The 27,919-nt window shown below is 37.7% G+C and overlaps 1 protein-coding gene across 1 annotated transcript in view; it reads left to right on the forward strand.

Annotated features, from left to right (window-relative positions):
- The window catches only part of ROBO1 (roundabout guidance receptor 1), a 634,903-nt gene that overhangs the window by 357,941 nt on the left and 249,043 nt on the right, over positions 1–27,919 (forward strand). The window contains exon 4 of the mRNA XM_039713255.1: positions 26,812–27,138. Within this exon, the coding sequence (XP_039569189.1) occupies positions 26,812–27,138 (327 nt within the window). The remainder of the gene's footprint in view (positions 1–26,811; positions 27,139–27,919) is intronic.

Here is a 27,919-nt window from a genome sequence, read left to right on the forward strand (position 1 = left end):
AGCAACTAAGCCATTGAAGTTTCCTAATCTAATGTCATCAAGTAATTCTGTTTGTAATCTTTGAGAGGGATCAGATGCTTTTAGTAACTAGCCTGTGCACTCCTTAAAAATGAAAAGCTTAATTCCATAGTGTACTACATACACACTTATTGGAAGAGTGTGCATTAAATGAGGAAAGAAAATGCCAACTGACTCAGTTTTATTGTTGTCCTAAAGAATTCAGTTCTAGCCAGGGACTCAGACTAAACTCTTCCAGTTGATGAGTTTATTTGGTTACCTGATTTTAATGTTGTTAAAAGCGTCTGCAGGCCTGGAAAGTTTTATTTTGTTCAGTTTGAATTGCAGCTCTTCACTGTTCAGTGCTTTGGTTCCTCCTGTAAGGAGATACATTGAAGTTTCTTATATGAGGTGCTTTGCATAGCAATTTCTCTGTGTTTACACTAGGTGCAACTATGCAAAATGTTTACTCTTTAATGTGTATTTCCTATTTTTGTGATCAAATAGCTCCAGGAATATGGCTGCATTTTACTTTTTAAACATTCACAAACACATGATCAGGAGCTTTGCTACTTTCCCTGTCCACAGGCACTTCAAATTAAATGTTTAACCTGAATTTTTTTGGGTAGTGCAAAACAGTATCAAGTATGATCACATTGTTTGTTGTGAGAGTTTTGTTTGTGTGGTTGTTTTTTTTTTGTTTTGTTTAGTTTTTTTTTTTGGTTTTTGTAAATGACTGTCCCAGATTGCACCCTGGTTGACTGTGTAAGACTAGTTGCCATTTGTATCTAGGACTCCCAAGAGAATCTTTGAATCATCAGACATTTAATCTTCTGGCTCTATGAATTCAGGGTTGTAAAGAAAACCAAATGCAAAGAGAGGCTCCTCAATATTTCTCCCAGCTCTGTAATGTGCTTTGTGTGTATAAGGAAGCAGGATTCTATGTGGTTTTGTGTTTAGGGTAACCCAAGCATGGCCTTAAATTCTCAAGGGCTGCAATCAGGGCTAAGTCAGGTCTCTGTCTCATTAGTCTGTAATGAGGGCACATCCTCCAGCACAGGTACCTGTTTTGTTTGGTGTCTTTTTCACAGCATGGGCATTCTCTTGCCTTGTGTACATCAGCTGGACAGCAGCAGCAGTGGTGGTCCAAAGGCCTGCCCTGAGCTGTGTGCCTGCAGATTAGGAAGTGATTTTCTAGCTCCAGATCAGTGGGGATCTGAAGGCACTTGGATGTGAGCAGATTGTGAAGCAGTTTAACACAGCAAGTGTGACAGAAGGGTGATGGAGGGTTAGAGACAGAGAGGACCTCAGCCACGTGTGATTTCCACTAATGCATCAGAAACAAGCCTTGTATGCAGGACTTCCTGTGCAGTTCCTGGTCTGAGGTTCCTTAGCATGGATAGTGTTGTGGGAGATGACAACAGAAAATTTCTTGGTTTGGCTTGTTGGTTATGTGATTGCTCTGACATTTAGTGCTTCACTTAGTTTTGGTTCTTTTTTTCTTTTAAGCAGTCTATTCCAGACGTCTTGCCCTGCCCTATTTATTTTAATTACAGCTTGAGTTAACTTTTCTTTGAACATGTTAAGGTATGTCTCTGAAATAAATATGTATTTTGTTTTGAAAGTCAGATATTATATAATTTATCTGGTATGTTTTGGAATGTGCATAGTTCCCTGGCAACTGTTAAGCAAAATTATGCCTTTATGTATATTGTAGTGTAGGAAATTATTATTTTAGTCTTAAGTTACATACCAAGTTATTTTTTTTTTTTTTAAATATGAAGTAGTACCCTTGGGGAGAAAGTGGGATCAAAAGCCATTTCTACTTAGGAAGTTGGGTTAAATATTGTCATTCTTAATACTGCAATTTTGCTAATATTTGTAGCTAGTGAAATGACTTGTCAGTCTTGAGGGCTAATACCCAGTTTCAGGGCAGGTGTCAAACCAAACTGTCTTCCTCCTAAACTTTGTTTTCTATGTCATTACACACCAAGTAAGAGAATCAGAGCCCTGTTTGTTTCTGGGGTAAATTAAACTAAAAGAAGCAATGTTCAAGACCAGGATGGATGGGGCACTGGGCAACCTGGTCTAGTGGAAGGTGTTCCTGCCCATGGCAGGGTGTTGGTACAGGATGATCTTGAACGTCCCTTCCAACCCAGGCCATTCTAGGAATGTTTCCATAGTTTGGTTGTGAAAAGTGTCAAAAGTTGTGTGTTAGTGTGCCCACACCCCTGAAAGATTGCATATGAAGTTTCTTAGTTTTCATAGATTCAGTTTTAGAGACTGTCTGGCTTGTAAGCATGTAGACTTTAAACCCTTGAAACTTAAAAACATTCTGCTCATATATGAAAAGAAATTTGGGAAAAAAGGTGAAGACTGAATTGAAGTTTATTTCTGAATTGGAACCTGATATAGGGCATCAGAGTTTTCAAATAGATTCTTTTGGAAACTGTGCATTTAAACAGCTGTTTATGACATGTTTTCACCTCTTCTTGCTGGTATGGCATGTGTGGGATATCAACAGAGCTGTAATTTAGGGAGTGTGTGTTTTAATTAGCTGGAATTTGGAAAGATTGATGATTCAGGATTTCTCTTCACTTTTGATTTTCACTGACTGAATAAAGATGCTTTTATGGGCTCTTTAGGTTTGACCTGATGTAAATAGCCACCCGTTTAACCTAAAGTTCAAGTTGGTTTTGTGTTATTTTTTGTGGTTGTGTTGTGGTTTGGTGATTGTTGTTTTGGGGGGTTTTCTTTGTGGCTGTTGTGTGTATTTGTTTGTTTTAATGGGCTTAAGAAATCGCCAATTAAAATGCCATGAAAGCCAGGGAAGATCACAGCACCCAGCCATCAGAAGCAGTAGCAATTTGGGAAGTACTCAGCACTTGAGCTCATTAATTCCTCTGTATTAGCCCTCTGATACATTGGCCACCTTTAATTATATGCATTCATTAAAAAGTAGGTGCTTCTCTAGCTGTATTTGTTTTTTAAGGAAATATTTCTATCATGAAGGAACTTGATAGAGCGTCTGAAGAACAAGATTTATTAAAATAGCTACATACTGACTTTTGAAATAATTTTACCTTTTTGGGTGTAACCCTGGAACAAGACTCCATTCAACAGCATGAATGCAAAATTAGAGTGTAGCCAGTATTATCTTGCCATCATGAGGAGGTGGTTTCAGGCTCACAGTTGAAGGAATGTTGTGTTAGGGATAAATATTTTATATATCCTTTAACAATGAAGGACTAGTTCTGTTTGTTTTTCTGTGTATGTGTGTGCTTTTAAATATTTAAAAAGAAAAACAACAAAAAAAAATCCCACCCCAAAACTAAAAAACTGTACAGAATTCTTTATCTATCCTCACTGCATTTATCTTCTGTTAGGGATAATTGAGAAGTATTGGATATTCACTTAATCTTCCCTGCTGATGTGTATTACAGGAAACATGACAGTGGATTGTTAAATGTTACAAGTGCTCTTCCTGTGATAAGGTTTGGTTACTTTCAGATACAGTTGGAAATAAGGATTAGATTTATTTGTCCATTACAGGAGTTCTGACATCATGTTAGGTTTACAATAGTTAGAATTGCTACCAACGAGAGAAATTCTAGCTTTTATGTAGTAATATTTGTTACTACCTTATTTTGGAACTGTGTAGGAAGTGTCACATCTGCTTGGAATGTGTTGGTATTAATCATGTAACTTTTAATGTAATATTTGAAATAGAAGTCTACAAAATTACGCATTTTCTCAACATGATTAAAAAGAACATTTTTCAATTTCAAGAACATTAAGAAGATAAGAATTCTTTAAGTTATATATAGTAATATATTTCCTCTCACTGTATTAATATCCTCACCAGAGTGATAAAATCTTAACTATTTTGATTATATTTTTTATCTTACTTTTTCACTTTGAACAGTCTTAAGGAGTAAACCTTGTAAGCAAAAATTATATTAGTTTCTAAAGATAAGCTATTTCCTTCCTTGCCTTCTATGAAATGAAAACAATTTGTCATGGGAATAGACTTCAAAGTTCAGTTAGAAATTTTGATAAATAAAACCATGCACAAATCATTAAGTACTTGTTAGAACAATCAAGTCAGAGGCTCCATATGGCAATTTATTTTGATGCACTCATGTTTCAGTGTGTGTCAGAATTGAGAGAGAGCTGGTTTGGGGAATTGCTAACATGACTAATCTAGTATGAGTTTTCAGGTCCAACATATTCAGGGTAGGTAGCTGAAGCTTTATAGTACTTTTGAACAGGTACATAAATAGGCAGTTATTGGTCTATTGCCTGTTTTACATCCTTCATGAGTTTTAGGTTTCTCTCTATTATATAGATTTTTTTGATTGCTGAGTGCAGATGCTTATGACTGTGTCTTGTTCAACTTTCTCCACTTTTAACTTCTCCAAAGGCTTTTGTAGAAAGGAAATAAATTTTGCTAGTTAATTTTGGTATATCCTATACATACAAATATATGGTTCATAATAAATGGCAGAGTTTACTATATTAGAAAGAATGTTTCTTAAAGATAATAGACAATTAAGTTTCTTACTTATTGGTGCACTAGTGGTCAAGCTACGGAGCTAGATTATTTATTGGATCCTTTAATCCCAAATGCAAATCCATTGTCCTGACGTACAAGTTCCTTTAATTTTGTTCCAAAATCTTTGTCTTGCTTCAAATTCTTTCTTTGGGATAGGTGTGAGGTTGTATTTGTTTTTCCAGATCATAAAGTGACAATATTTTATGTTCATGACACCCAGTTATTTAGTCTGAAATAGATTCATCCTTGCATTGCATACAGATAAAAGTCTGTTGTGATTCTTTTTTTTTTTACCCTAGCACATTCATCCTTCTCATGAATAGCCAATAGTTTTGACAATTTTCAGCAACTCCTTTTAGACAAGCCTTTAATCCTCTTCTGCTGCCTGTCTCCTTCATTACAAACACAGGTTTAGGCATGCTGGAGTTGAGGGGGGGGAATGTTTTCTCTGAGAAAATATTCAGCCTTAAAGAAAAAGTGAAGAATGTTATTAAAATAATGACACTTAGGTTTATTTAGGAAAAAAAAAAGAAAAAGGTGTAACTTGAATATGTATATTTAAACAGCTTGTTACAATTTGGGAAATTTCAGACAGGAGAATGTTGTTTATAAAGTGAATTTTCTGTTCCATTTGAATAGAAAGTGCCATTTAAAAATATATATAATGACAAGTGCTTTGTTGTCCCTCCCATCCACATTGCTAAGCATTTTTTGTTTGATTCCTTTTACATCTGTTTGAGACACTAATTGGAGGATTGCTATGGTAATGCTGCAGTTTCCTTAGGAAATGCCACTCTTCCCCTTGCATCCACATCCTCTTCTCTTATTGCTATACCTGGCTTGATTCTGCCATGTGAATAAAAGGCAACAGTGCTCCTATTTCTTCCCTTTCCCTAAGGAAGTACATGTCCACCAGCATAAAACTGAATGAATCAAAATTTAGCATTACACTGGTTATAGAGCTGTATTGCTCCTGCCTTTTGTATAAACAGCAGGAAATGCCAGGAGCTGCCTTTTGTCTGTGTGTGTGTCTGTCTGTCAGGTTGTGGTTCAGTAGAAACCAAATTATTTTTAGGTGAACATAGTTGGCTTCAAAACATACACACAAAACCTGGAATTAAGTTTTATGAGATGATTGATAAAAGTAGCAGTGTAGTATTTTACAAATTGCTTATAGCAATACTCTTAAAGTATAGAAAGTGGTTTTTACCTTTCTTAAAACTGCAAACAAATCATTGTACATGGCCCTATATACCCATTTTAATTACTTTTAATGGAAGACACTGTAAAGGTAATGATGGTTCCCCATCATCAGACTGATCTTGTAAGAACAGCCTCATGTGGGGCTTGCAGTTCAGGATCCAGCTTCAAGGAATGACCAAAGATGAACTTTAATGACAGAGTGGCAGAAAGGAATTTTGGAGACTTGTGTCATCGGTATTTTACACGTTGTGTAAAATCCATATGTATGGATGGTTTAGTCAGACTTAGATCATAGAAGCAGACTAAGGTCTTGCTGCCTTCCTTAGCCCTGGGTGTGTCTCTATACTCACCTCCAGGAGCTGTGGCCTGTCTTCAAGTGGGTCCTGTGGATTTTTCCAGAGGAGCTTCCTTTTCTAGCACAGAACCAAAAAGGGGGAAGATGTTCTTGAAGATATATTTGCCATGCTAGTGCAGGCAGAGTTATAACCAATGAATCTTCTGTAATTAAAGCAGCAACTGCATGACTCAGTTTTTGTGCTAGGCAGGTGGAATGCTTTGTTGTGGGTAATTAAATTATAATTCTTCGGCTCTTAGTTCTTGATCATTTTCCAAGGAGTTTTCTGACCATATGCATCACCTGTGATAAGACCATCCTTGTCTTTGTTTGACTTATACATTCCTTTCTACGTGCCTGACAACCAAGATTGTTGGAACCGTGTTAAACATCTGCCTCTGCTTAAAAAAAACCCCAAAGAACAGGGTTCAGCTCCTGCTTCTCTAAGTTCAGTTTCTCATTGGAGGGATAAATAGGACAGTGGGATGGACTGTGACTTTATGAATGTTCTAAATATTTCTGAGAATTAAAAATGCATTTTTGAGTTCCTTGCCACCAAAAGGACTGTTTAACATTATTGCTACAGCTTATTTTAATCAGCGAACCAACAGAGAGGAAGAGTAATCATAAGAATATGTATTTTTAAAGTATATTTCATTTCTTGTAAAATATACTTCTTGGACTTAGATGAATGCCAATTAATAGCTAATGCATAATACAAAGTTGACTTTGTTTTATATCTCTATTGCATTTAGCTACTTTGTCAAATTTAGCTATTTTTAATCTACCATGTTCTATGAAAAGAAATTGTTTTTTCAATAGTAATATTGTAGTTCTAATTTTTTTTTCCTTTGCTAGACTTCCTCTCAGCAGAAATTAAGTTAGTAGGGTTTGTGATGGATTTTATATTCATGTGTTTTTACTTAAGAATGTTTTATTTATATCTGTTGGGATTACACACTTCTGAAATGTCAATTTAGAAAATTAAACCAGGTAGATTTAAAGTGAAAGCATTTAAGAATTAAGAATTGATTACTTAAAATGTGAGGAAGTACGACCATGAGCCAGCAGTGTGGCCAAGGAGGCCAGTGGCACCTGGCCTGGATCAGCAGTGGTGTGGCAGCAGGACCAGGGCAGGGATTGTCCCCTGTGCCGGGCACTGCTGAGGGCACACCCCAAATGGTGGCTTTGGTTTTGGGCTCCTCACTGTGGGAAGGACACTGAGGGGCTGGAGTGTGTCCAGAGAAGGGCAACGGAGCTGGGGAAGGGTCTGGAGCACAAGGCTGGGAGTGTTTTTTCCCATGAAGAAAAGGAGGCTCTGGGGGGACTTTATGGCTCTCTACCACTCCCTGAAAGGAGGGTGCATCCAGGTGGGGGTGGATCTCTTCTCTTCTCAGGTCAAAATTGATAGGACAAGATGAAATTACCTCAGACTGGGCCAGGGAAGGTTTAGATGGGCTGTTAGGAAAAAAATATTCATGGTAAGGGCAGAACAGGCTGTCTGGGGAGGTGGCTGAGTCACCATCCCTGGAGGCATTTAAAAGATGCGTAGATGTGGCACTTAGGGACATAGTTTAGTGGGGGACTTGGCAGTACTAGTTGGACTCAATGTTCTTAAAGGTCTTTTTCAACTTAAATGATTCTGTGATCACTTTAGGAGCTTAACATCCTACAGTACCAAAGGGAGAAGCATTGGCCACCATGATTTCCAGTTTTAAGTGTCACATTGCTGAGGAAAGAGCCTGTGTGTTGTCAGTTCCTACACAAAAGCAAAGGTGCAGAAGGACTTAGGAAAGCCCTCAGGTCTGGGCTTTTCACCTGGGAAGCTGATCTGTGCCACATGGGGATTTGCTTTGAGTCCCCATTTACCACAGTCTGTAACTTCAGTAGAAGCTGCAAACTGGAATGAATGGTAGCGGGTTTTGTGCGATGTGGGAAGCAGTGCCTTGTACTGGAAAATTGAATCAACTTCTTAATGTACTTCTCTTTTGTTTATGTGGAGTTTTTAAGTGGCTTTTTGTGAGCCCCATCACCATACTGCTGCTGCCAGAGTGACTAATAGACAGATCTATTGACACCATCTGTCTGAGGAATCCACGGCCTCCCTTTCCAGCTCTAATAGAAAAGCATTCTTTATAGGAGGAACTATTTCTGTTCCTCTTTTTCCTTCTGTTCCCCTTCCCCTCCCAACGATCCTCAATGGTGATTCACACTGGAATTTCCCTCAACTTCCCTTTCCTTTTGTACATCCAGTGAATTTCTCTGTTGATTCTCCAGTTTTGTATGATATGTTGGCAAGTTATATCACAGTATAGAAGCTGTAGGGCAATCTGGACAGAAATAAAACATGAATAGCTAATTTTGCAGATCATTATTTTGAATTGTTTTGTTCTTTTGGAAACTATTTGATGTATGTAGATAAAGTTTTTACAACTGGACTGATGGTGCATTAACCAGATTTAATAGTTTGTCTTCTGCAATAGTTCAGTGGCAGGAAGACTTATATATGCCAATGGTAGCTGGAATATCCATTTCTTCAAAAATTATTCTGGTTGAATATAAGGATGTAGGAGAGGAAGAGAGCACACATAAGATTATGTGTTCCAGTTGTAACCAACACTGCTCAGTCTGGCCATTTGTGGCTGGCAGAAACAGCTTGATGCTCTAAGCAAATAATGGCAATTATTTAGAGGGACATTGGTATATATTTTTATTAAAATATATACTTGTGTGAAGATATGCTGATGCATGGTGGTGCTTTTGCTTGTGACTCACTGAGGCATTTACCAATATCTATGAAATGAAAGGAATATAAGGTCAGTCTCCAGAGCAATAATGATCACTTCTGTTTGCTGGAACTTGTGAGTCCAAGCAAAAATTGCGCTTTGTAAATGAGGATCTAGCCAAGACAGGAGAATAAAGACCTGATAGTTAGATTGTGAATTTATCTGAGGAGATCTATTACATTAAAAATAAATTGGGGGGGGGGTTAAGACAGAAAAAAAGCAAGCTAAAAAAAGGTCCAACTTGTGCGAAGTGTGAGCAGTGGCAGTGAGGTGACAATGCCATTGTGAGTGCCAGAGGTGATGGGAAGAGGAGACAGCTTCTTTCAGGTAATGACTTGAGGTTTAGTTGTTCATTATGAGCAAGTTTCTTGTGTTTCGCTGTTGTGTGATTCTTTTGTAATGTTTAACTTGAGTTAATATTAGATAAGCTGAGTCTTTAAGTTAGGAAGTCTGTAATACTGATGTTGTAGGTACTTTTTTGATTGAAATGAGCCACCTGACCCATGTAATTTAATGGTAATGAGAAATCTAAGTTCATCTGCTGACAAGTTCTGCAAGACTGTACTTTTTCATTAACAAAAATACAATGATGACAAGAATTGATTAGTACTGTGCACAACTCTACAAGTATGTTTTAGCCCTATTTTCAGTAATCTACTTGAAAATAGTTGTTTGTTTCCATCGAGTTTCTTCAGGAATCACAGAGAAACAAGCAAACTATACATTCTTTCCAGGATTCCTGTACTGATCTTCCTCATGACAATGTTATCCCTAGATTCTTGTTCTCCTGTCCCAGAGAATGGGTTGACCTGCTGTTTCTGTAGGAGTTTGTGGGATTTCTTCATCCTGCTAGACTTGGAAAGCAATTGTACTCAGCTAAATTTATGCATTTATGGCACTAAAATTAGCTATTGGGCATGATGATGGGAGCAATATAAAGGCATAATAGATGTCTTTGTAGTTCCATCTGACATGTTTTCCCCTTGATTGTTTAAGCAGACATTTTCTTTTGGACGTTTTTGTGAAAAAACAATGAATTGGTCAGATCTTTCTCTGCAGTTGATTCTGCTGACCTGAGAAGGCCCTATAACAAATATTTTGGGAGTGCTTTTGAGGAGGACAAGAAAAATAGTGGGTTTTTAAAGTATAAATATTTGGTATAATGAATAAAATCTTTTTTGCAGATACCTTGCAAATCTGTCATCTGAATGCAGCAATTTGTTGACCTTTAAAATAAAATGGAACAAGTATAAAGAACATATTAGCGGGTTTTTTTAAGGATCCCTGTTGGGAATATTCTTTTTTAGCTGTGTGAAGAAATCTTTCCTCCTGAGAACAGTACCTAGTTATAATGCCATCTATTATATTTTGATTGAAAGAGCAACTTAAAACATATTTACTTGGAGGAAATGGGCCAGCCAGCTTTACTGTTACAGGGTTTTGTTTTATTTTTGTAATGTTTACCTTTTATGATTTGTGGAAATCCTTAAGTTGTATGGATTACTATTCAATAGTAGTTTCTGGTGGACATGTAGGGGCTGTTTGCAGAATTTCTTAAGGCAGTTTGGTTTTTTACTGTTCAGTGAAGGAGGGACACTAATTACTTCAAATTTTGAACAGTTCTTATATTTACTTGCTGAAATTTACCTTTTCCTTCTCCTCATCACATGAAACAGTTCTTAGGTGCAGATTTCTTTTTCCAGGACTGAAACTTCAGTTCCTCTGACTTATTGTCCGTAGTAGGGCACTGTCTCATCCATGTTGGAAACAATGCATTATTTGCCACTACAATTTTGTCTACCCCTGCATGGTTTTTTTATTTTTTTTTTTTTTACCAGGAGTTATTAATAGCATTATTAGCAGAGTTCTGTGTCAGTGGAGAGCCAGCATGCTGGGGGGTGAGTGACAGGTATTTATAAGGGAGGGAATCTTCTTAATGGGTGGGGGAGGAAGGAGATTCTGCATTAGTAAAGGAGAGCAGGTAAATCATTGCAGAGACAGAACTATGATGAGCAATGTTAATAAGCACGCAAAGCTTTAGACATTTGCATTCCCAGCAGTGTTTTGTGGAGATGGGCCTCTTAAGCATTACTTGTCTTTTTACTTCCCGTCCCCTGCTAATTCATTCTTGTCATTGTGAGAGCTTTTAACATAAAAGTAATGATTTTTAGTAATTCACTGTGGGCTTTATGACAGCATTAACAGGAAAATGGTGCTTTTTTTCCTACCGAAGTATACCAAGAAAGGCTTTTTTCAAGGTCAGGGATGATCTCTACTACTTGGTGCTCCATGTTTATATGAGTGTTCCTTTTGCTTTTAAGCATTGAAGACATTTATTTTAACTAGGATGGAAGATCTTTTTTGGGATATGTTGCTTTGCTTTACCATAGTGATTAAGTTTGTGTTTTGTTATAAAGTTGGATTTATGGATGCATATTAATCCTACTGACTGTGTCACCAACGAAAATTTGAAACAGCACAGGTCCCAGGACTGACCCCTGAGGAACATTACTCTCACTACTTTCAACTTGGACATTAAAACATCAACTGCAACTCTGAGTGTGACCATCCAGACAATTCCTTATCCAGCAAGTGGTCCATCTGTCAAATCCATGGCTCTCCAGCTCAGAGACAAGGATGTCATGTGTCACAGTGTCAAATGCTTTGTTCAAGTTAGGAAGATAATGTCTCCTGCCCTTTCCTTGCCCATCACTGCTGTAACCCCACTGTAGAAAGTTGCCAAATATGTTTAAGAATGATTTTCCTTTCGTGAAGCCTTGTTGGTTGCCCCCAGTCACCTTCTTATTCTCCCTGTGCCTTAGCATAGTTCCCAGAAGGATCTGCTCCTTGGTCTTGCCAGACAATTGCATGAGACTGACTGGTCTGAGTTTCCCTTTTTCCAGTCAGTGGGAACTTCAGTAGACTGTTATATTCTCAAATACGAATAGTGGCTCAGCTGCTTCATCCACCAGTTCCCTCAGGACCTGTGGATCTTGTCAGGTCCCGTGGACATGTGCACCTCTGTGTTTATTGACATTCCCAAACCTGGTCTTCTCCTACGGTGGGTGGGACTTCATTCTCCCAATCCTTGCTTTCACCTTCTGCAACTTGGGCAGTGTTGCTGGAAAACTTGCTGGTGAAGACTGGAGCAAGACATTGTTGAGTTCTTGAGCCTTCTCCATTTTCTGGGTAACCAGGTGTCCCATATTCTTCCTGAGGGGACTCAACATTTCCCCTCCATTTCTAGGCTTTCTTTTATTGCTGATATCCCTAACAAGTTTTTTTGTTACTGTTGATCTCCTGGGCCAGATTTGCTTCTGCCAGTTCTTTAACTTTCCTAATGATCTCCCTGCCTGTTGAGACAATTACTCTGTGTTCCTCCCAGGCTACTTTCCCTGCTTCCACCCTCACTGAGCTACCTCTTTGTGTTTGTCTAGGAGCTCCTTGTTAATCCATGGAGACCTCCTGGCAATCCTCCCTGACTTTCTCTTTGTAGGGGTGTATTGTTCTTGAGCCTGGAGGAGGCAATCCTTGAGTGTCTTCCAGCTCTCTCTCTTCCCACGAAGGCTCTATCCCCTGGCATTCTAACGAGGAGATTCTCAGAGAGACCCTTTTTTGTCCTGAAGTCCAGGATAGTGAGTGCACTTCTCACCCTCCTTGCTGCCCCAAGGATCTCAAACTCCACAATTTCGTGGTCACTGCAGGCCAGGCTGCCCTTGAGCTTCACGTTCCCCCCATGCCACTTATGTTTCTAATGGTCTTGAGGACATTCCATCCACTAACACATTCTGTAACTGTTCCAGACCTACTAGATTGGGTTTGGAAGACAAGTCATGACTGCTTTCTTCTAGATTTGGTGTTTTAATTGCCTTATATAAAATTGATCAATACCCTTGGAAGAGAAACTTTTCCATTTGCTGGACTTCTGTAATTGTTGATACAAATAGCCCTCTCATCACCTTTCTCAGATCCTTCTTGGGAATAAATATTCTTGTCTAGTTGTGAAGGAAGGGCTTAAACACCGCTAAGACACCTGAAGTCTGTGGACTGCTCATTCCAGATGGAAGGAAGTGACTAATTTACCATTACTGAAGTGGCAAGGCATGAAGAAATGAGAGATTTGGTTTTGGCTTGGTTAGGCAGTTTCACACCAAGCAGGCTAATTCTGCATAATTTTCTGCTTAGAATGCTAAAAAAATATTTTATAATGAGTCATTTTGTCTTTCCTCTGTACTGTGTAGGTGTTATCTGTACCTAGTAGAAAATTTCAATTTCTCTTTATTCGTATATAGATACTTTGAAAAAAATATTGTCAAGGCCATGTACCTGGTGTTTGCATAAAGTGGTTTCTCTAAGGGGTATTATCATGAGGGAACGTGGAGTGGCTTTTCATCACATTGCTCTTGAGCTGAAAGAAGAACATGGGGTTGAGTGGCACACAGTCTTTTGTGAGAGCTTTGAGCTATCCTTGAAGCCCAGTGATAAAATATAGGATTTAAGCTGATGTATTTTAGAGACCTTTTGCTTCCCTTCTTCTAAGTCTTAAGCACTGGTTTCTTCTTCATTTATGTTTTGTTGGATCATTGTTTTCAAAGTTGATGAATTAGTTGCTCCCTTGATGAAAATGTTCCTTGGTGGTGATAGTGTGCTGTGTTGACAGATTGATGCAGTTGATGGAAATAAAGATTTCCAAATACTTCCCCAGTGTTTCCTGCCTGATAGTCTTGATAGTGAGTGGTTTACCACAGTCCTTGTGAAGAATCAAATACTGTCTAATCTGTCCTCTGTATCTTGGCTACATACAATTCACTTCTGTTTGTAAAGTCCTGTAGCTATTCCAGTGTGGTGTTCCTAATGCAGATATACCAGTTTATAAATACTTGCAGCAACCACAAAATTACAGAACAAATTAAGAGTAGAATTCCTGTGTAACATGTAGAGGACTGACAATTTGCAGTATGTCTCTCTCTAAAAGATCCATTCATTTTTAATTGACTTTTTTTTTAGTACTGCTTAGCTTTTGTTTTTAATCAAAGCACTAGGGGAGAATTTCCCATTTATTTAAAATAAGAATTTTTAAAAAGGGCAGATTAATTGTCATTAAAAATTCATTTAAACTGATAGATGTGCCATAATGCCTACTAATTAGTCATATAATGGTATATTAGAAAAAAAAAAGATTGATATTAGGGCTTTACCTGTAGAAGAGGAACAACTGATGCCCGTTAATCAATTTAAACCCCTAACCATGTGTTTAATTCTCAGTCTTTGCAGAGGGTACTGGTGAGCAGCTGTGAGCCTCAAGGCCTAGTGGTTCTGTCTAATTAGTCCCACTGAAGGCTTTCAGCCTTTCAGGAAGCCTTAATTTAGGGTTTTGTTTCAAATAGCTCTTTACAAAAAGTGGAAAAGTCTGTATACTGGTTGCCTTTTAGCATAGGAAACTATGTTGTAATTATAATCATGATACAAAAAAAAAGTAGTTTAACCTTGAAAACCCTACTTTAAAAAAAAGAAAGAAAAGAGGATGCTTAAATCCTTGGGTAGTGCTTTGCAAGGATAAAACCAAAGAAATCCTCAAGTTCCTTGTACCGACCTGCCCACCTGTGTTGGACAGTGCTGTAGCAGTGATGGGTGGAGCTGCTTGAGCAGTGTGAGCGAGTTTGTAGTGATATTTATGTTACATGTTGGCAGTAAAGGTCCCAGACAGTTTCCACCTCTCAGGAGGCACTGACCAAATCCTTCATGGAGTAACTACAGGAGAAAGGAGTTTCTCCCATACGAGTTGTCCAGTTTATTACAATTTTAGTGAACAGGTGGCTTCTTAACCTTAATACTAGGCAGAGATACTTGTAAATAAGACAAAATTTGCTTCTTTATATGAATATAAGTAGCTTTTTTTTAAATCAGAATTTCTACATCCTTGTGAAATACAGTTTAATTTGTTAGAAGGGAAACTCCAGTATATAATCATACCTTAGAGTCTTGCAGACTGGGGAATAAGGCTGACTGGCTTTCCTGAGCTGACGGAGAATACTTAGTTGAATTCTTTTAATCTAATGTTTTTTTTAGGTGGCTGCTGCTGTTTTTCCTCTTGCCTCTCTGTGTGGGGATATCTTAACTAGTGAAACAAGCTTGATGCAGAGAAGTAATCTCTTCTACCAGAGCTATTGATAAAGTTGAAAAAAAAAAGGACACTTTTTTTTTTATCTGGGCACTCAGATTCCTCTGGGGTTTATTAATTTCTGGCAATAACCTATTTTTCTTTGCTGCTTGAACCCTCACCCCTGTCATGGTGATTGTTGCTTGAAGTAATAATAAAAATAATAATTCTTTTCCCTTGTTCTCAAACACCTATTCTCCTTTACAGTTTTGAAGGCTTTGTCAGCATTTGCATTTATATGTGCAAACCACACAAACCTCTGCCTGCTTGCTTGTGTTGATATTATGCATTAAAATCTTCTCAAATCACACAGCTCCATTCTTCTCATTTTCACTTACTGTTTTTTTCTTTCCTTCACAGCTCTATGGAGCTCTTGAGGTTTTTGCCTTTTCCCATGCTTGAATATTCCTCTCTGCTTTTAACTCAGCCTTGTGGTTGTATAGCACTATTTTTCTCTTACCTCTCCCTTCTCCTTCCTTTTTCCATTTATGACCACTGAATATTGATCTGTGTTTCTCAGTACTGATTCTTTCACCAGAACCCCTTATAATAGTTACTCAAAAGCTAGTCATTAAGCTAGCTTTTAAGAAATAATTTTAAAATAAAGTCATAGAAAATAGACACCTGCTATTTTTGTTTTAATGAAATAATTAAATTTTTAATTTTTTCTTACTTTTAAAACTGTTCATTTCTTTAAATCTTATCATCAACAACCATAAGCTACTGCTATTTTTCAGCTTCATTTTACATTCCATTATGAGCTTCAGTATGCATTCAACAGCATTTTTATCTGTAGAGTTCTCACACTTAGCATGCTATGTAAGGCATAAACATTGTCTTCATTAATGTTCTGGATATGTCAAAATTTGCTTTTAAGGTTGAAAATTGACTGAGGTGGGCTGCATTCCTTTAGGGATTTGTTACTAATCCTTTAAAAGGCCATTTCAAATATTTTGTTTTCTTTAAAGTATAAATTACTTCAGACAACTATCCCTGAAATTGTGGTTCGGTACTTTGTCTTGAAAAAGTATAACTTGCTGAAAACTGGTGTTATTTAAATATCTTACTTGAGTGTGCCTATCATATAGAACATCTCAAAAGCTTTGTTTTACATGTTTAAATACACTTCAGGCTGCTGAACACCCAGGTTATTAGCCACAAGTTTTCTGAAGAATCCACTACGAATATTCAGGAAAATAATCTGATAGTATTTCCTTGTACCATTTCTTTTACCAGAAACAACTTGATAAGTATGTGTTTTTTCCCTGTCATTTGATATAGAGGCCTGGTTTTAGCTACTGAATGAATTCTTCTCTGTGGTGTATTCAGGTGGTTGTACCGTTTTCACACAACCAGAACTAAAATCCATCTGGACAGGTATAGGGGTGACAGAGATGTTGGTTGACATCTGATAACTTTTCACTAATTTTTCAGCAGTCATGCTGTGGGGTAGGACTTCAGAGCTCAAGATGATAATGCTTCTTCATGAGAAGAAAAGTCGGTGCATGAATCTTCTGGGCCCATACTTTTGTACATTTAAGGAAGTCCTGGAATGTGGCTTTCTCTGTGGGATGCTATTCACCTGCAGTTGGATTCAATTGAGCATTGCAAAATTATGCTTTGTGCAAAGCTGTAAGTAGGAACCATGGCAAAAGAATTGACCATGTGGAAGATGGCAGATTTCTCAGTTTGATTTTTGGAACCAAAGAAGCCTTTGAAGGAACAAAAACCAAACCCAGTGGACTCCCCTTGTACTCGGCATTGGTGAGGTCACAGCCTTGAGTGCTGTGTTCAGATTTGGGCCCCTCAATACAAGAAAGAAATTGGTGTGCTGGGATTTATGCTGTACTCACAGAGCTGGGCAAGGGTCTGGAGCACAAGTCTGAGGAGGAGCAGCTGAGGTGTTTAGCCTGGAGAAAAGGAGCAAGGGGAGACCTTGTTGTTCTCTAGAGCTCCCTGACAGGAGGTTTCAGCCAGCTGGGGGCTGGTCTTTTCTCCCGAGTCACAAGTGACAGGACAAGGGGACACAGTCTCAAGCTGCACCCATGTAGGTTCAGGCTGGACATCAGGGGGAATTTCTTCACTGAAAGGTCTGTTAAACATTGGAATGGCGGGTTCAGGCTGGACACCAGGGGGAATTTCTTCACTGAAAGGTCTGTTAAACATTGGAATGGCTTGCCCAGGGAGGTGATGGAGTGCCTGTGTCTGGATGTGTTTCAGGAAAGAGTGGGTGTGGAACTCAGTACCGTGGTCTGGTTGACAAGGTGGAGATCATTCGTAAGGTGGACTTGATGATCTCAGAGGTCTTTTCCAAACCAAAAGATTCTCTGGTTCTGTTATTTTCTGGCCTCTTGGGTGACAAGAAATTCAAATACAGTCAAAGGAAAAACTTTGCAGTGTTTCTCAGCAAAAGATTATTTTTACAGCATTGATGGATAGAAATTCACTTTAGGTAAAATTTTGCAGTTTTGACAAATCTTTATATTGGGGAAAAGTAGGAAGGAAAAAATATCATCAGTCATTCTGCAGTGAATGTCATGTTGATTGCCATGCAGAGTAAGTTGGGAGGAGATATTTATTAGTTTTCCCTAAAAGCATGGTGTCTTTCATGCTTTTTGTGTTCATTGCTTAGCTTTATATTTGAATAAAAGTATGTATTGAAAAAAGAGTAGGAATCAAAAATTCAAAATTCAAAAATTATTTGATTTAAATTTTTTAAATTGTGATAAAATAGTTTAATGTTTTACTGATCTGTACATTTTATGTAAATGTACAAAACTAATTCAGGGTTTTTTTTAAAATTTGGATTTAAACTTTCATCTTTCCATAGGCAACAAACCATGCCAGTCTTGTTACTTGAGTAGCAACTTGTAATTCAGAATATCTGGGTTTTTTGTAATTGTCCAAACTTAATGTCATACAAGAAGTCAAATATATTAAATGGAATGAAAGAAAGCTGTTTTAGTTCAAAATTTTAGCCCATTAAAATATTAATAAGAACAAGGGAACAAAACTGCTTCATAATAATACTTTTTAAACTTGTTATTAATTTCTAAATTAATTAACCAGTAAATATTTAAATTGAGACTTATTTCTGAGATGGCATACATCTCCTGTAAACACCTAACATTTGGATTCATGAGGGTAGTTTTGATGTTTCATTCCCCCTTGCATGTGAAACAGATTTACAATCTTAAAAAGTATGATTTTGGACAGGTGTTTTGAATAATCATATTTCTCTTTAAATCCAGTTTGTGAACAAGAAAAAAAAAAAGACAGTATCAGTTGTATGAGATGTACCAAAATGGGCCCAGGCACAGCCTAGGAGTGCTATTGAGTGGGGTGTTATAATCCTTGTGTTGCCTCAGAGTTGAGGAATGTTCCCTGACACAGCTGAGAAAACTCCTGCTCCTGCTGAGAGTTGCTGCTTCTCTGGCTTCCCAATAGCCCTGCAGAAATGAGGATCCTTTTCCCCTTTTCTGAGCATCTCAGACATCTGAACATGCAGTTGATCAATATCGGATTCAATCTCACACTGAAATCTGGAAGTGGAAATTAGTTTAGAAGCGTAGTAGGAGGTGACTTGTAAAAGTCTGGAAGAATGTGGGGGCAACCCATCTGAAATATTTTAAAGAGAAAACATAGATTGTTTTTGTGATTTTAAAAAATAATAACCCCAAAATGATGAATACATTTAGATCTATTTTTGTGAATGAGTATGATCATCCAAAGGGATATTTTTTAGATTTTTAGTAATAAATCTTTACAGATTAACCTTTGGAATAAAATAGCATAATGTGCTGTAATCATGCCACAATATGTGAAATCTTTGACACTGATTAGAGACAAACAAACCTACAGGTGATGTAAAAACTTCCTGCATCAGTATGTCTGAATCTGATTTATCAACACATAGATGAAGAAAATACATAAAATATGTAACTATATTAGTGTTATTATAGGTTATATAATATATCTACATAATTTGGATTCCTAGGCATTGTCACTCAACTGGAAGTCCATTTGATCCCTTCAGCTAAGACTTCTCCTTTGGTTTTGGTCCACTCATTGTTTTTCTCCAAGTTCTGTTTTCCTGTCCCAGGTGGCAAAGCAGTGGTTCACAGCCAATGGGATACTCTTCCAGTCTGGGATGAAACATGATCGAGGACAAGGATGGAAGGTGGAGGGGAGCCTGACTGCCTCGTCTTTGTTTCCTAATCCTCCCTCCCTCCCTGCTCAATAGAAAACCAAGCCCTGGAAGTGGCAGTTCTGATGTGACTCACAGCAGCCTCAGTCCCCACACTCTCCATTTACTCTGTCTTTTCTTCTCAAGCTGCTGACAGCCGATCAGAGCTGTCAGGCTGCCTTTGTAGGGAATTTTGTAGGGAATGCCATCTGCCGGGAAAGGAGGAGGACAGGGCAGGAGTGATTGCTCTGAGCTGCCCCAGATCTTTCCACTGTGTCCCCACTCCTGTGTTTAACCAGTGGTTATTTTCAGTATCTTTCCAGCTCTGTTGTCCACAGACTTACCCATAATTTTCATCAAATCCTGTTACCTTATTATAGTTAAAGTATTTGTTTCCCTAGTGGCCTTCCAGTTTCTCTTTACTTCAGCTCTACTTAACATTGGCATCCTTTCCATAATGCTTTGCAAGACAAGCCTGCCTTCAGATACAGTTCAGCCATTCTCAGTCTTGTCCTAGTGCACTTCTCAATCCCAGTGTAGAAAATACCTCCCAGTATTACTCCAGCCCTTTCAAAGACAAAAAAGAAATAATGAAATGGACTTTATTACCTTTGTGCTTGTTTTTGTTTTTGAATATAGTGGAGTTGCTCACTGGGTCATAGTTCATTTTGCATTATTAATGAAAGTATTTCTGTAATTTCATTAATGTTTCTCTTAAGGGAAAATACTATTCCCAGCTTACCAGTTTGGTGTGGGATGTTGTTGTTTTTATTGAAGGAGTTTTAGTTTCTAAAGTGAGTGCCATAGATACTGACATCTCAGACTGTTACAGTATCCACCAGAGGCAGATGAGATAAATATCTTACCGGGAAGCACAACCGAGGGAAAGAAAAAATAAAACTGACTAGTTTCTTACCCTGAGAACATTAGCTATTGCCTGGGGTTTTATGTAAATGTCAACCTCTTGCATGGTGCAATATAAATATTAGTATTTTAAATTTATATTCTAGCTAATTTAATGAATAACCAGGTCAGGACTTATTTATGCTAACTGCTGCACAAAGCAGTAGCATGTGTTCATGTAACAAAGATTGAGTATAAAGCTGAGTCTCTTGAAAATAAGTGGTTTCTTCAAGAGCAATTTGGAAGAGTTGAGTTTAATTCTGGTTTAAAGCATGACTCTTACTGTTGCCACTTTGGACTTCTTTGTTAAAAGTGATTATTTCAGAGAGCAAATCTCTCTCAGCATCTCCTGGGAAATATGTCTTTAGGAACGAAGATGGAGACTTGGTGTTAATTTCTGAGCAATGCAGTATTTGCCAGATTTTTTCCCCCATTCCCACCAGAGTATTTAAATAACTATAAGATAATGTGCAGCTTTCCAGAAGATTTTTTTGCTTAGAACTCATGGCTTTTTCTGACCTAATTGCATCTGTCCAGAAGTACTGCTGAATAAAGAACAGAAGCGAACCATTTGCACCCATGATATATAAACTTTTAAAAAATTATTTATCTCCTTTATTTATTTAGCTTATTGCTACAATACTTCAGCTAACTCCTGTTCAGTTGACCAGGTCATGAATATTGTGTAAATTGAATGTCTGTAGCTTCCAGTGTTTGGGTTACATCTCTCAGTGTAAGAGCCAGGCACGAGATCAGTCTGGATTTGAGGCATTTTTAGTACAGCTCCCATTTAATCTCTTATTTCAAAGAGACAGACAGATGTGGCTTAAAACTCCAGGCGCTCTGTCATTACCCTAGTTTTTTTTTCCCCATAAGTGTACAGTAAATTACTGGTTTCTGACATCTCCTGATAGTGTGGTAGCTATGACAGAAATGCAATTGTAATTCATGGTGTCTTAACCTTGAAGTGTTTTTTGTTGCTGTCTTTTGAGTGGGAAAAATGTTTTGTGGATGTCTACAGATTCATTTTAAAAGCCATGGCCCACATTTTGTAATCAGATTTTGTTTTAAAGCAAATTATTTTGCCTACCCAAAAAATATCCTTTAGTAGGAGAAATAATTTAAAGAAAAACATGTCAATGATTTCATCTATCAATGAAATTTCAATAGTGATTAGAGGAGGGAAACAAAAGGATTCCTTTACATGGTGATGTAAGCTGAAATAAGAACAACTTCTTTTTCAGGGAACATCACTGTGGTTTAGTGGTGGGAGTGATCAGGTAGTGTTCAGGGCTTTTCTTTTTATTTACATCTTGCTCACCTGTTTTCCACTGTGCTCTCAGAAATAGAAATAGAGTATTTCTCTTCATTGGGAAGACATAGGATAACTGCAGGTTCTGCTGATCCAAAGTGAGAGCCCTGCTTGTCACATTTTATGGTATCTGTTGAAAAGAACTGGACCTATTCCCAGATCAGTGTTTGGAACCATTTGCCATGTCTTGAAATGCATTTCAATAAGCCTGCAGTCCCGGGTGGGCATTAATCAGCTGATGTGACAGTGCTGGTACATTCCAACTATGCCTTTTCCTCCTTAGTGTACAAATACTCCCTCACTTGCAGGGGAACATTTTTGTTCATAAAGGTGGCATCCTTTTAAAGGAGCTATGACTATGCAAAGTAATGACAGGATTTAGGTGAAAAGTGTAACTTTGTTTTTCTAGAATATGTGTTTAATGTTCAGGTGTTAGAAATTAACAGCTTTTGTAAATAAAACTCTGTGTCAAAGGCCCACTTCCTCAGTCCACAGTGGTACCAGTGCTATTCTCAAATAAGTGTTTCAGAAATATCAGTTAAATGCAGTTTTTACTCTTCTGCTTTATATCAAAGAATTAGACAATGACATTTCTGTTCTGATATAACTATTTGGGGAAAATACAAATAGGCACAACATTACTATTTTTATTAATTACTTCATGTCTTTGGTTATGTGGAAGGATGACTATGAACCTGGAAATGTCAAAATAATTGCTTTTCAATATGCAGTTCTTGGAGGCTACAAAGCTTAGGAAATCGGGTGTTTTATTGAAGCTGCACAAGGGTAGCATACAAAAAGGAGGAATATTAAAAGAATAGAGAAGTTGAGAGAAAGAAAATGAATGGGAAAAAATCTCAGTGGATCTTCCTAGTTCTGTTGTTTTTCCTTGAAAATTATTTGTTGTCTGTGCAACAAAGGAAAACTCAATAGGTTAGGTTAGCTGCAGGTATAGGGGCAGAAAAGTCACTTTCAGAAAAATACTTTGATTTATCCTTTAGTTATTTTTGCCCTGTAGCATGATGTGATATTGTTTTGCAGTGTGTGCTCAGAGCCTGCCAGCCTCTGGAGTGTATATGGTTTGGGTCTTCCATCTTCAAAAAGGAAAAAACTAGAATTTAAAACAAGGAAAAGATGAGCAAATCTTATGGGGGAAAACCAGATGAAATTAGTTTTATGACTTCTAAGAGCAGCAACAACACAGAATCCAAGAGGCTGGTAAAAAAGGAAGAGGTTGTAATTTGCATGTCAAAGGCATAAAAGTCCAAGAAGTTTGTGGAGAGATCTGAATTATAGTGCACTTCGAGCACAGGAAGCACAAGGTATTTTCTATTTGGGGGTATGTTTAACCTGAGGATTAGGGAAAGATTTCTAACCACTAGAGTGAGAGACTTATGGAACATCTTTCCAGTCAGCTTACATAAAACCACAGACATACTCCCCTCCACTTTCTGAAAAGTTTCTCAAAGAAGTTAAATTATTACTGGAAACACTCGGGAATTGAGGGAGCTCTTATAATCTGATTAAGTATCATTGTTTGCAAGGATCTCCTAACACTGCTTTTTAACTTGCAGTTTTGTTTGTTAGCATTTTAGTAATAACATTGATAGCAATTAGGCCAGTTACTCAGATCTTACATAGGGTTTAAATAATGGGAAAAAAAAAAAAAGTGGGCAAAGTTCTTGTGCTCTGAAAATCAACATTAAATGCAGTATTTGTGGAGTGGAAAAGAAACAGAGCCAAGAGTATACTGGCCCTTAGGAATTTGGCTAAGGATACAGTCTGTCACACAGTATTTTATAATACTTATGATAAATTACTATTTAGATATGTAGATCTTGGGAGATGAAGTTTTCCATATCCATCTGAGCTCAGGTGTAGATGGACTGATGCAGTTTGTTCCAATAGCACAAACTTTTTTGTTTTTCTCCAAAGGAGAGAACGTGTCTGTACACAAGGGGATACACTGTGTCTGAACCCCTGATGTCAGCAGCTTTCATATTTAAACACGCTCCCTGCTGTTTATCAATACGTTTTGTTTTAATATGCTACCAACAGGATGTTTTAAGGTGGGAATAAAGGCAAATCTTAGCTTCTACAAGTTTGTCATCTATCTAATGCAAGTTTTCTTTGAACCTTCACATCTGTTTATGTCATTGTTTGAATTCTTGTAAAAATTGTTGTGGCGCAGCGCAATGGTTTCCAGAAACTGGAAACATGATTTCATATAATTGTTCTTTTAAGCAGCAGCATGAAGTAATTAGTATGGGGTACTTTAATTGGTGGTATCCAATTGACTTTTTATGAAAGACTTGAATCGTAATAAAAGCAGAGAACACAAGTTGGTTAGTTCCTATAAGCCAGTGCTGTCATCTTTGGGGAAAAGAAACAGCAGCTCTGTTGTATATTTAATGGCAGATCCAGTATGTATTAGGTGCTCAGCTTTTGGAGTTTTTTCTTTTATTTTTTTTCTTTTTATCAAGCATCTTCTGGGAAGGATTTTTGACAGGAAAATTATAGGATTGATGCCCACTCTAAGATTTATGTTGATAATTGAAGCTGCTGCTTTTCAATAAAACGTAAATGCAGCTTAAATAACTAGCTAAAAGAAAAGGAAGATTAAAAAAAAAAGAAAAAGTGTAGATATGTAGAAAGATTATAACTTGGTTGTCAAGGCCATTATACCCCTCAGGCAGTTGTCAGTAAATCTGTGCTTACTGCTCACTATGTGCCAGTCAACTAATCATGCAACTTCTGTCCCTTTCTGATCTAAGCAGTGTTATGAAATTTGCTAGAGAAATGTTACTTTATGAAATGTTAAGATTTAAAAAAAAAAAAAGAATAGACATTTCTGTTATTTATCTTCTCCTATATTATTCAGCAAAGATAAAAATATATGTGAGCATTCGTGGATGATCCTGAAGGATTTTTTTCCCTTGCTTAGTGTTTTGAGTCTCAGTTTTCAAGAAAGTTTAGAAGTCAGTCTTTATGCTTTCATTCTGTACAGTGCTTGAAGTACATGTACAGCCAGTTAAATGTCAGTGTGGAAAACTTGCATACAATTTATCTGAAAATGGTATTTCATTTATTTGTGGTCTGGGCCAGGCTGACAGAAACAATAGGAGGCTTGTACTGTATTGTGTCCTGGCTAGCTAGAATTGCCTGTGAAAATACAAACATGGTGCATACTAGCATATGTCAAAACTTTGGTTTTTAAAAGACTTCTTAACTGCCTTTTAAGCATCTTACATTGATATTGGCTTTTCATTTTTCCAGAACATCGTAGAGCAATTGATTTTAGCTCTGTAATCCTTTGTTTCAATGCCTTTCCTTGGGAATTACTTAGGAAGTGAGTAAAAAAAATAAACAAAATAAGGTTTTTAATCCCTCTCTAGGCATTTTTACCTTGGAAAGAAGGATTTGAAATTGGCCAACACGTGTGAGGGCAGAAGTATTCAATGAGGGGCTTTTCACAAAAGCTGTGTGAAAGTTTGGGATGAGTAGACACAGATGCAGCTTTGCAGTGACTGAGATGTGTTTTCAGGGAACACAGAAGTCTATTAGAGGCTTTTTTAGCTGCTGCAAAACACCAGTGCTGGTTGGCATAATTTTCTTATGCTCTTAGCTCTCCTTTCACTGTGTTTGGCCTGTGCCAAACCTCTTGGAGGTGCTGCTTAAAATTTGTCTTTGGTGTGATGTGCAGGCTTGGGCTGCTTGGACCAGCAGAAGGGTTTGGAAACTCCCTGACTTCTGTTTTTTTCTACCCAAACCTTATCTGAAGAGGAGGTTTATTGCTGTTTGAAGTGTTTGTAATCAATTTAATGATCAGTAATGTTCATGTAAAACTACCCTGTTTGCTACATACAGAATGCAAATGTATTTCAATGTAGTCTGGCCATACTGACAGATTTTTGTGTGTGGTAGTGCTAGCTGATTAGTCGATCATTTAATGATCTTAAGGTGAAGAACATGTGAAATAAAACGAAAATTGTACATTTTAGGATACTTTTATTTTCTATACATCTATATAAATATATCTGTATGACATATTTAGCATATATTTAAAAGAGTAATCCCTGGACCCTCTCCTCTTCTTGTCTCCTTTCCCTGTTTCCACATCAGTTTATGGTCTATTAACCTGCAGTGAATAGATCTTGTGTTTCTGGTGCTTCGCAGCTGTTCAAACCCTATGTTATTAATGTTAATAAAGAATCTTGGCATCTGAGATTTTCATAATCAGGAATTAGTGACCCAAGAGACTAATTTTTATCCATGGCAAAATTGTGCTTCAAGAAAGAGAGAAATAAGGAAAACAATAAATTGAATTTAACATTTTAAAACCCTGAAAGTTTTGATAGGTGTTTATTCCCAGTTTGGAATTCTTGAGTACCTGGTAGCTTATCATATTTGTCTGGTATTGTTGTGTGTGTATATATATATGCAGACTATTTCTGGGGTTGTTTGTTTGTTTTTTGGGATTTTGGGGCTTTTTGTTAGTTTTTATATTTGTTTTCTTGTTTCAAATTGTTTTAAATGTTTAAATTTGTTTTCTTTTTGTTTGTTTGGGAGTTGTTTGTTTTTTTTCCTTTATGCAAGTTATCTGCTTGAATCTTTAAACAGTCTGAAATTCAATGCTTTTCTAGAAGAGCATCTTGTTTAGAAGTACCTTGTCTAGGAGAATACCTTATTTGCTTGTAACTTTTATTTTGTGCTGGATACTCTTACTTCATAGTTTTTTCTAGATTGGAGGCATCTAGAATTTTATAAAGTAAATTTTTTTCCTGATGCATATGGCATAAGAAGCACTCAGGCCCTCCATGCATTTATACTTCTATGGCACTACTTAACATGGAACTTAAGAGATGATAGGACAAGTGAAATAAAACAACTCTGTGAGCAGTGGAAATGTTAGAGTTACTCTGTAGGCATTGCATGAATTAATGGCCTTTCCAGAAGGTTGCATGAGGTTGGCTATGGCTTTGGGTTATGGATTAGAAGTACCAGTTCTGCTGGTTGAGGTGGTCTGATCTCTGTGGAGTGTCTGTAGGACTAGTTTTTGTAGTTCTGGGTCTGCATACGCATGTATGCGTAAATTTACGTACATGAATAGTTCCATGTAAAGACTGATGTGATTTAGGAATCTGGCTGTTCTCTAATATTAGGTCCCCTCTTGAGAAAAGGCTTTTGAACACACTCACTTGGGAGAACCTTGCACACAGTGAAGTGCACTAAGGTTTTCTTTTGTGTACTTGAGGATGTTAATAGCTGCTCTTGTCAAATGCTGTGCTGTGAGGTGATGGTTAAGTAGCTGTTTTGCAAAACACCGTGACTGTACCTGGCAGTGATTTCCTAAGAAAACTTCTTTTACCTTGCAGGTTCCCGTCTTCGACAGGAGGATTTCCCGCCTCGGATCGTGGAACACCCCTCCGACTTGATTGTTTCCAAAGGAGAGCCAGCCACTTTGAACTGCAAAGCAGAGGGAAGGCCGACCCCCACCATCGAGTGGTACAAGGGTGGGGAAAGGGTGGAAACGGACAAGGATGACCCACGCTCCCACCGGATGCTGCTGCCAAGCGGATCTTTATTTTTCCTGCGCATCGTGCACGGGCGCAAGAGCCGGCCGGACGAAGGGGTCTATGTGTGTGTGGCAAGGAATTACCTCGGGGAGGCTGTAAGTCATAATGCATCGCTGGAGGTGGCAAGTAAGTGCATTTCCCTCCTCCCCCCTTTGGTAACAGCCGCTTGCTTTGATGTTATTTGAAGATAAAAATAAGTGTGAGCTGCCTCTGAGGCAGTGACTTGAAAGCAATGAAGGAATTACACGGTTAATTATTATTTATACAGAGTTAGGAAAATAGAAGGGTAGTCAGAAGATGCATCATATCGCTGGAGAAATTCAGATGATTTTGTGCGTTCTTGCTACTTTTATGAGCCCGTGAAATTATGATTGCTTTATGTCTGTAAGATTTTGTGTACTTAGTTTCAATTTATACACGTTTTTTGCTCTCCAGATAACCATGCAATTTACAGTGTCTAATAGGTGGGAGGATAGCCAGGATTTGATCTAATGGGGTAGTTGTTGTTGCACAAATAAGCACGAGAAAGAGGAATGCCAGATTTAGAAACACAAAATTGATTTTTTTTTTTCTCTAAAAGAACTGGTTCACAAAGTTATCTCTCTAGTTTTAAGTAGTGGCCAACGGAAGGAGCAGTCAAGTATGTTCACATCACTTTGTAATGCTTATCTCTTCCTGTATATCTTTTAAACTACTTGTTGTAGAGGAAGAGAGAGTACATTAAAGTGGTTGAAGCATTCGTATGGAGGGCCAAACATAGGTCAGAAAATCAGTTTTGGGGGTACTATAGTGTGAGAGGAAGCCTTGCAATTCAAAGTTAGATATCTGTTTTGAAGTGGCTTTTATAGGCTTCCTTTGTAATGTGTAGCAATTCACCTGGTATCCTGTTGAAGAGCAGCACAGAACT

Source organism: Passer montanus, unplaced genomic scaffold (genome assembly GCF_014805655.1).
Source record: "Passer montanus isolate IOZ18808 unplaced genomic scaffold, ASM1480565v1 scaffold28, whole genome shotgun sequence".
Lineage (NCBI taxonomy): Eukaryota > Metazoa > Chordata > Aves > Passeriformes > Passeridae > Passer > Passer montanus.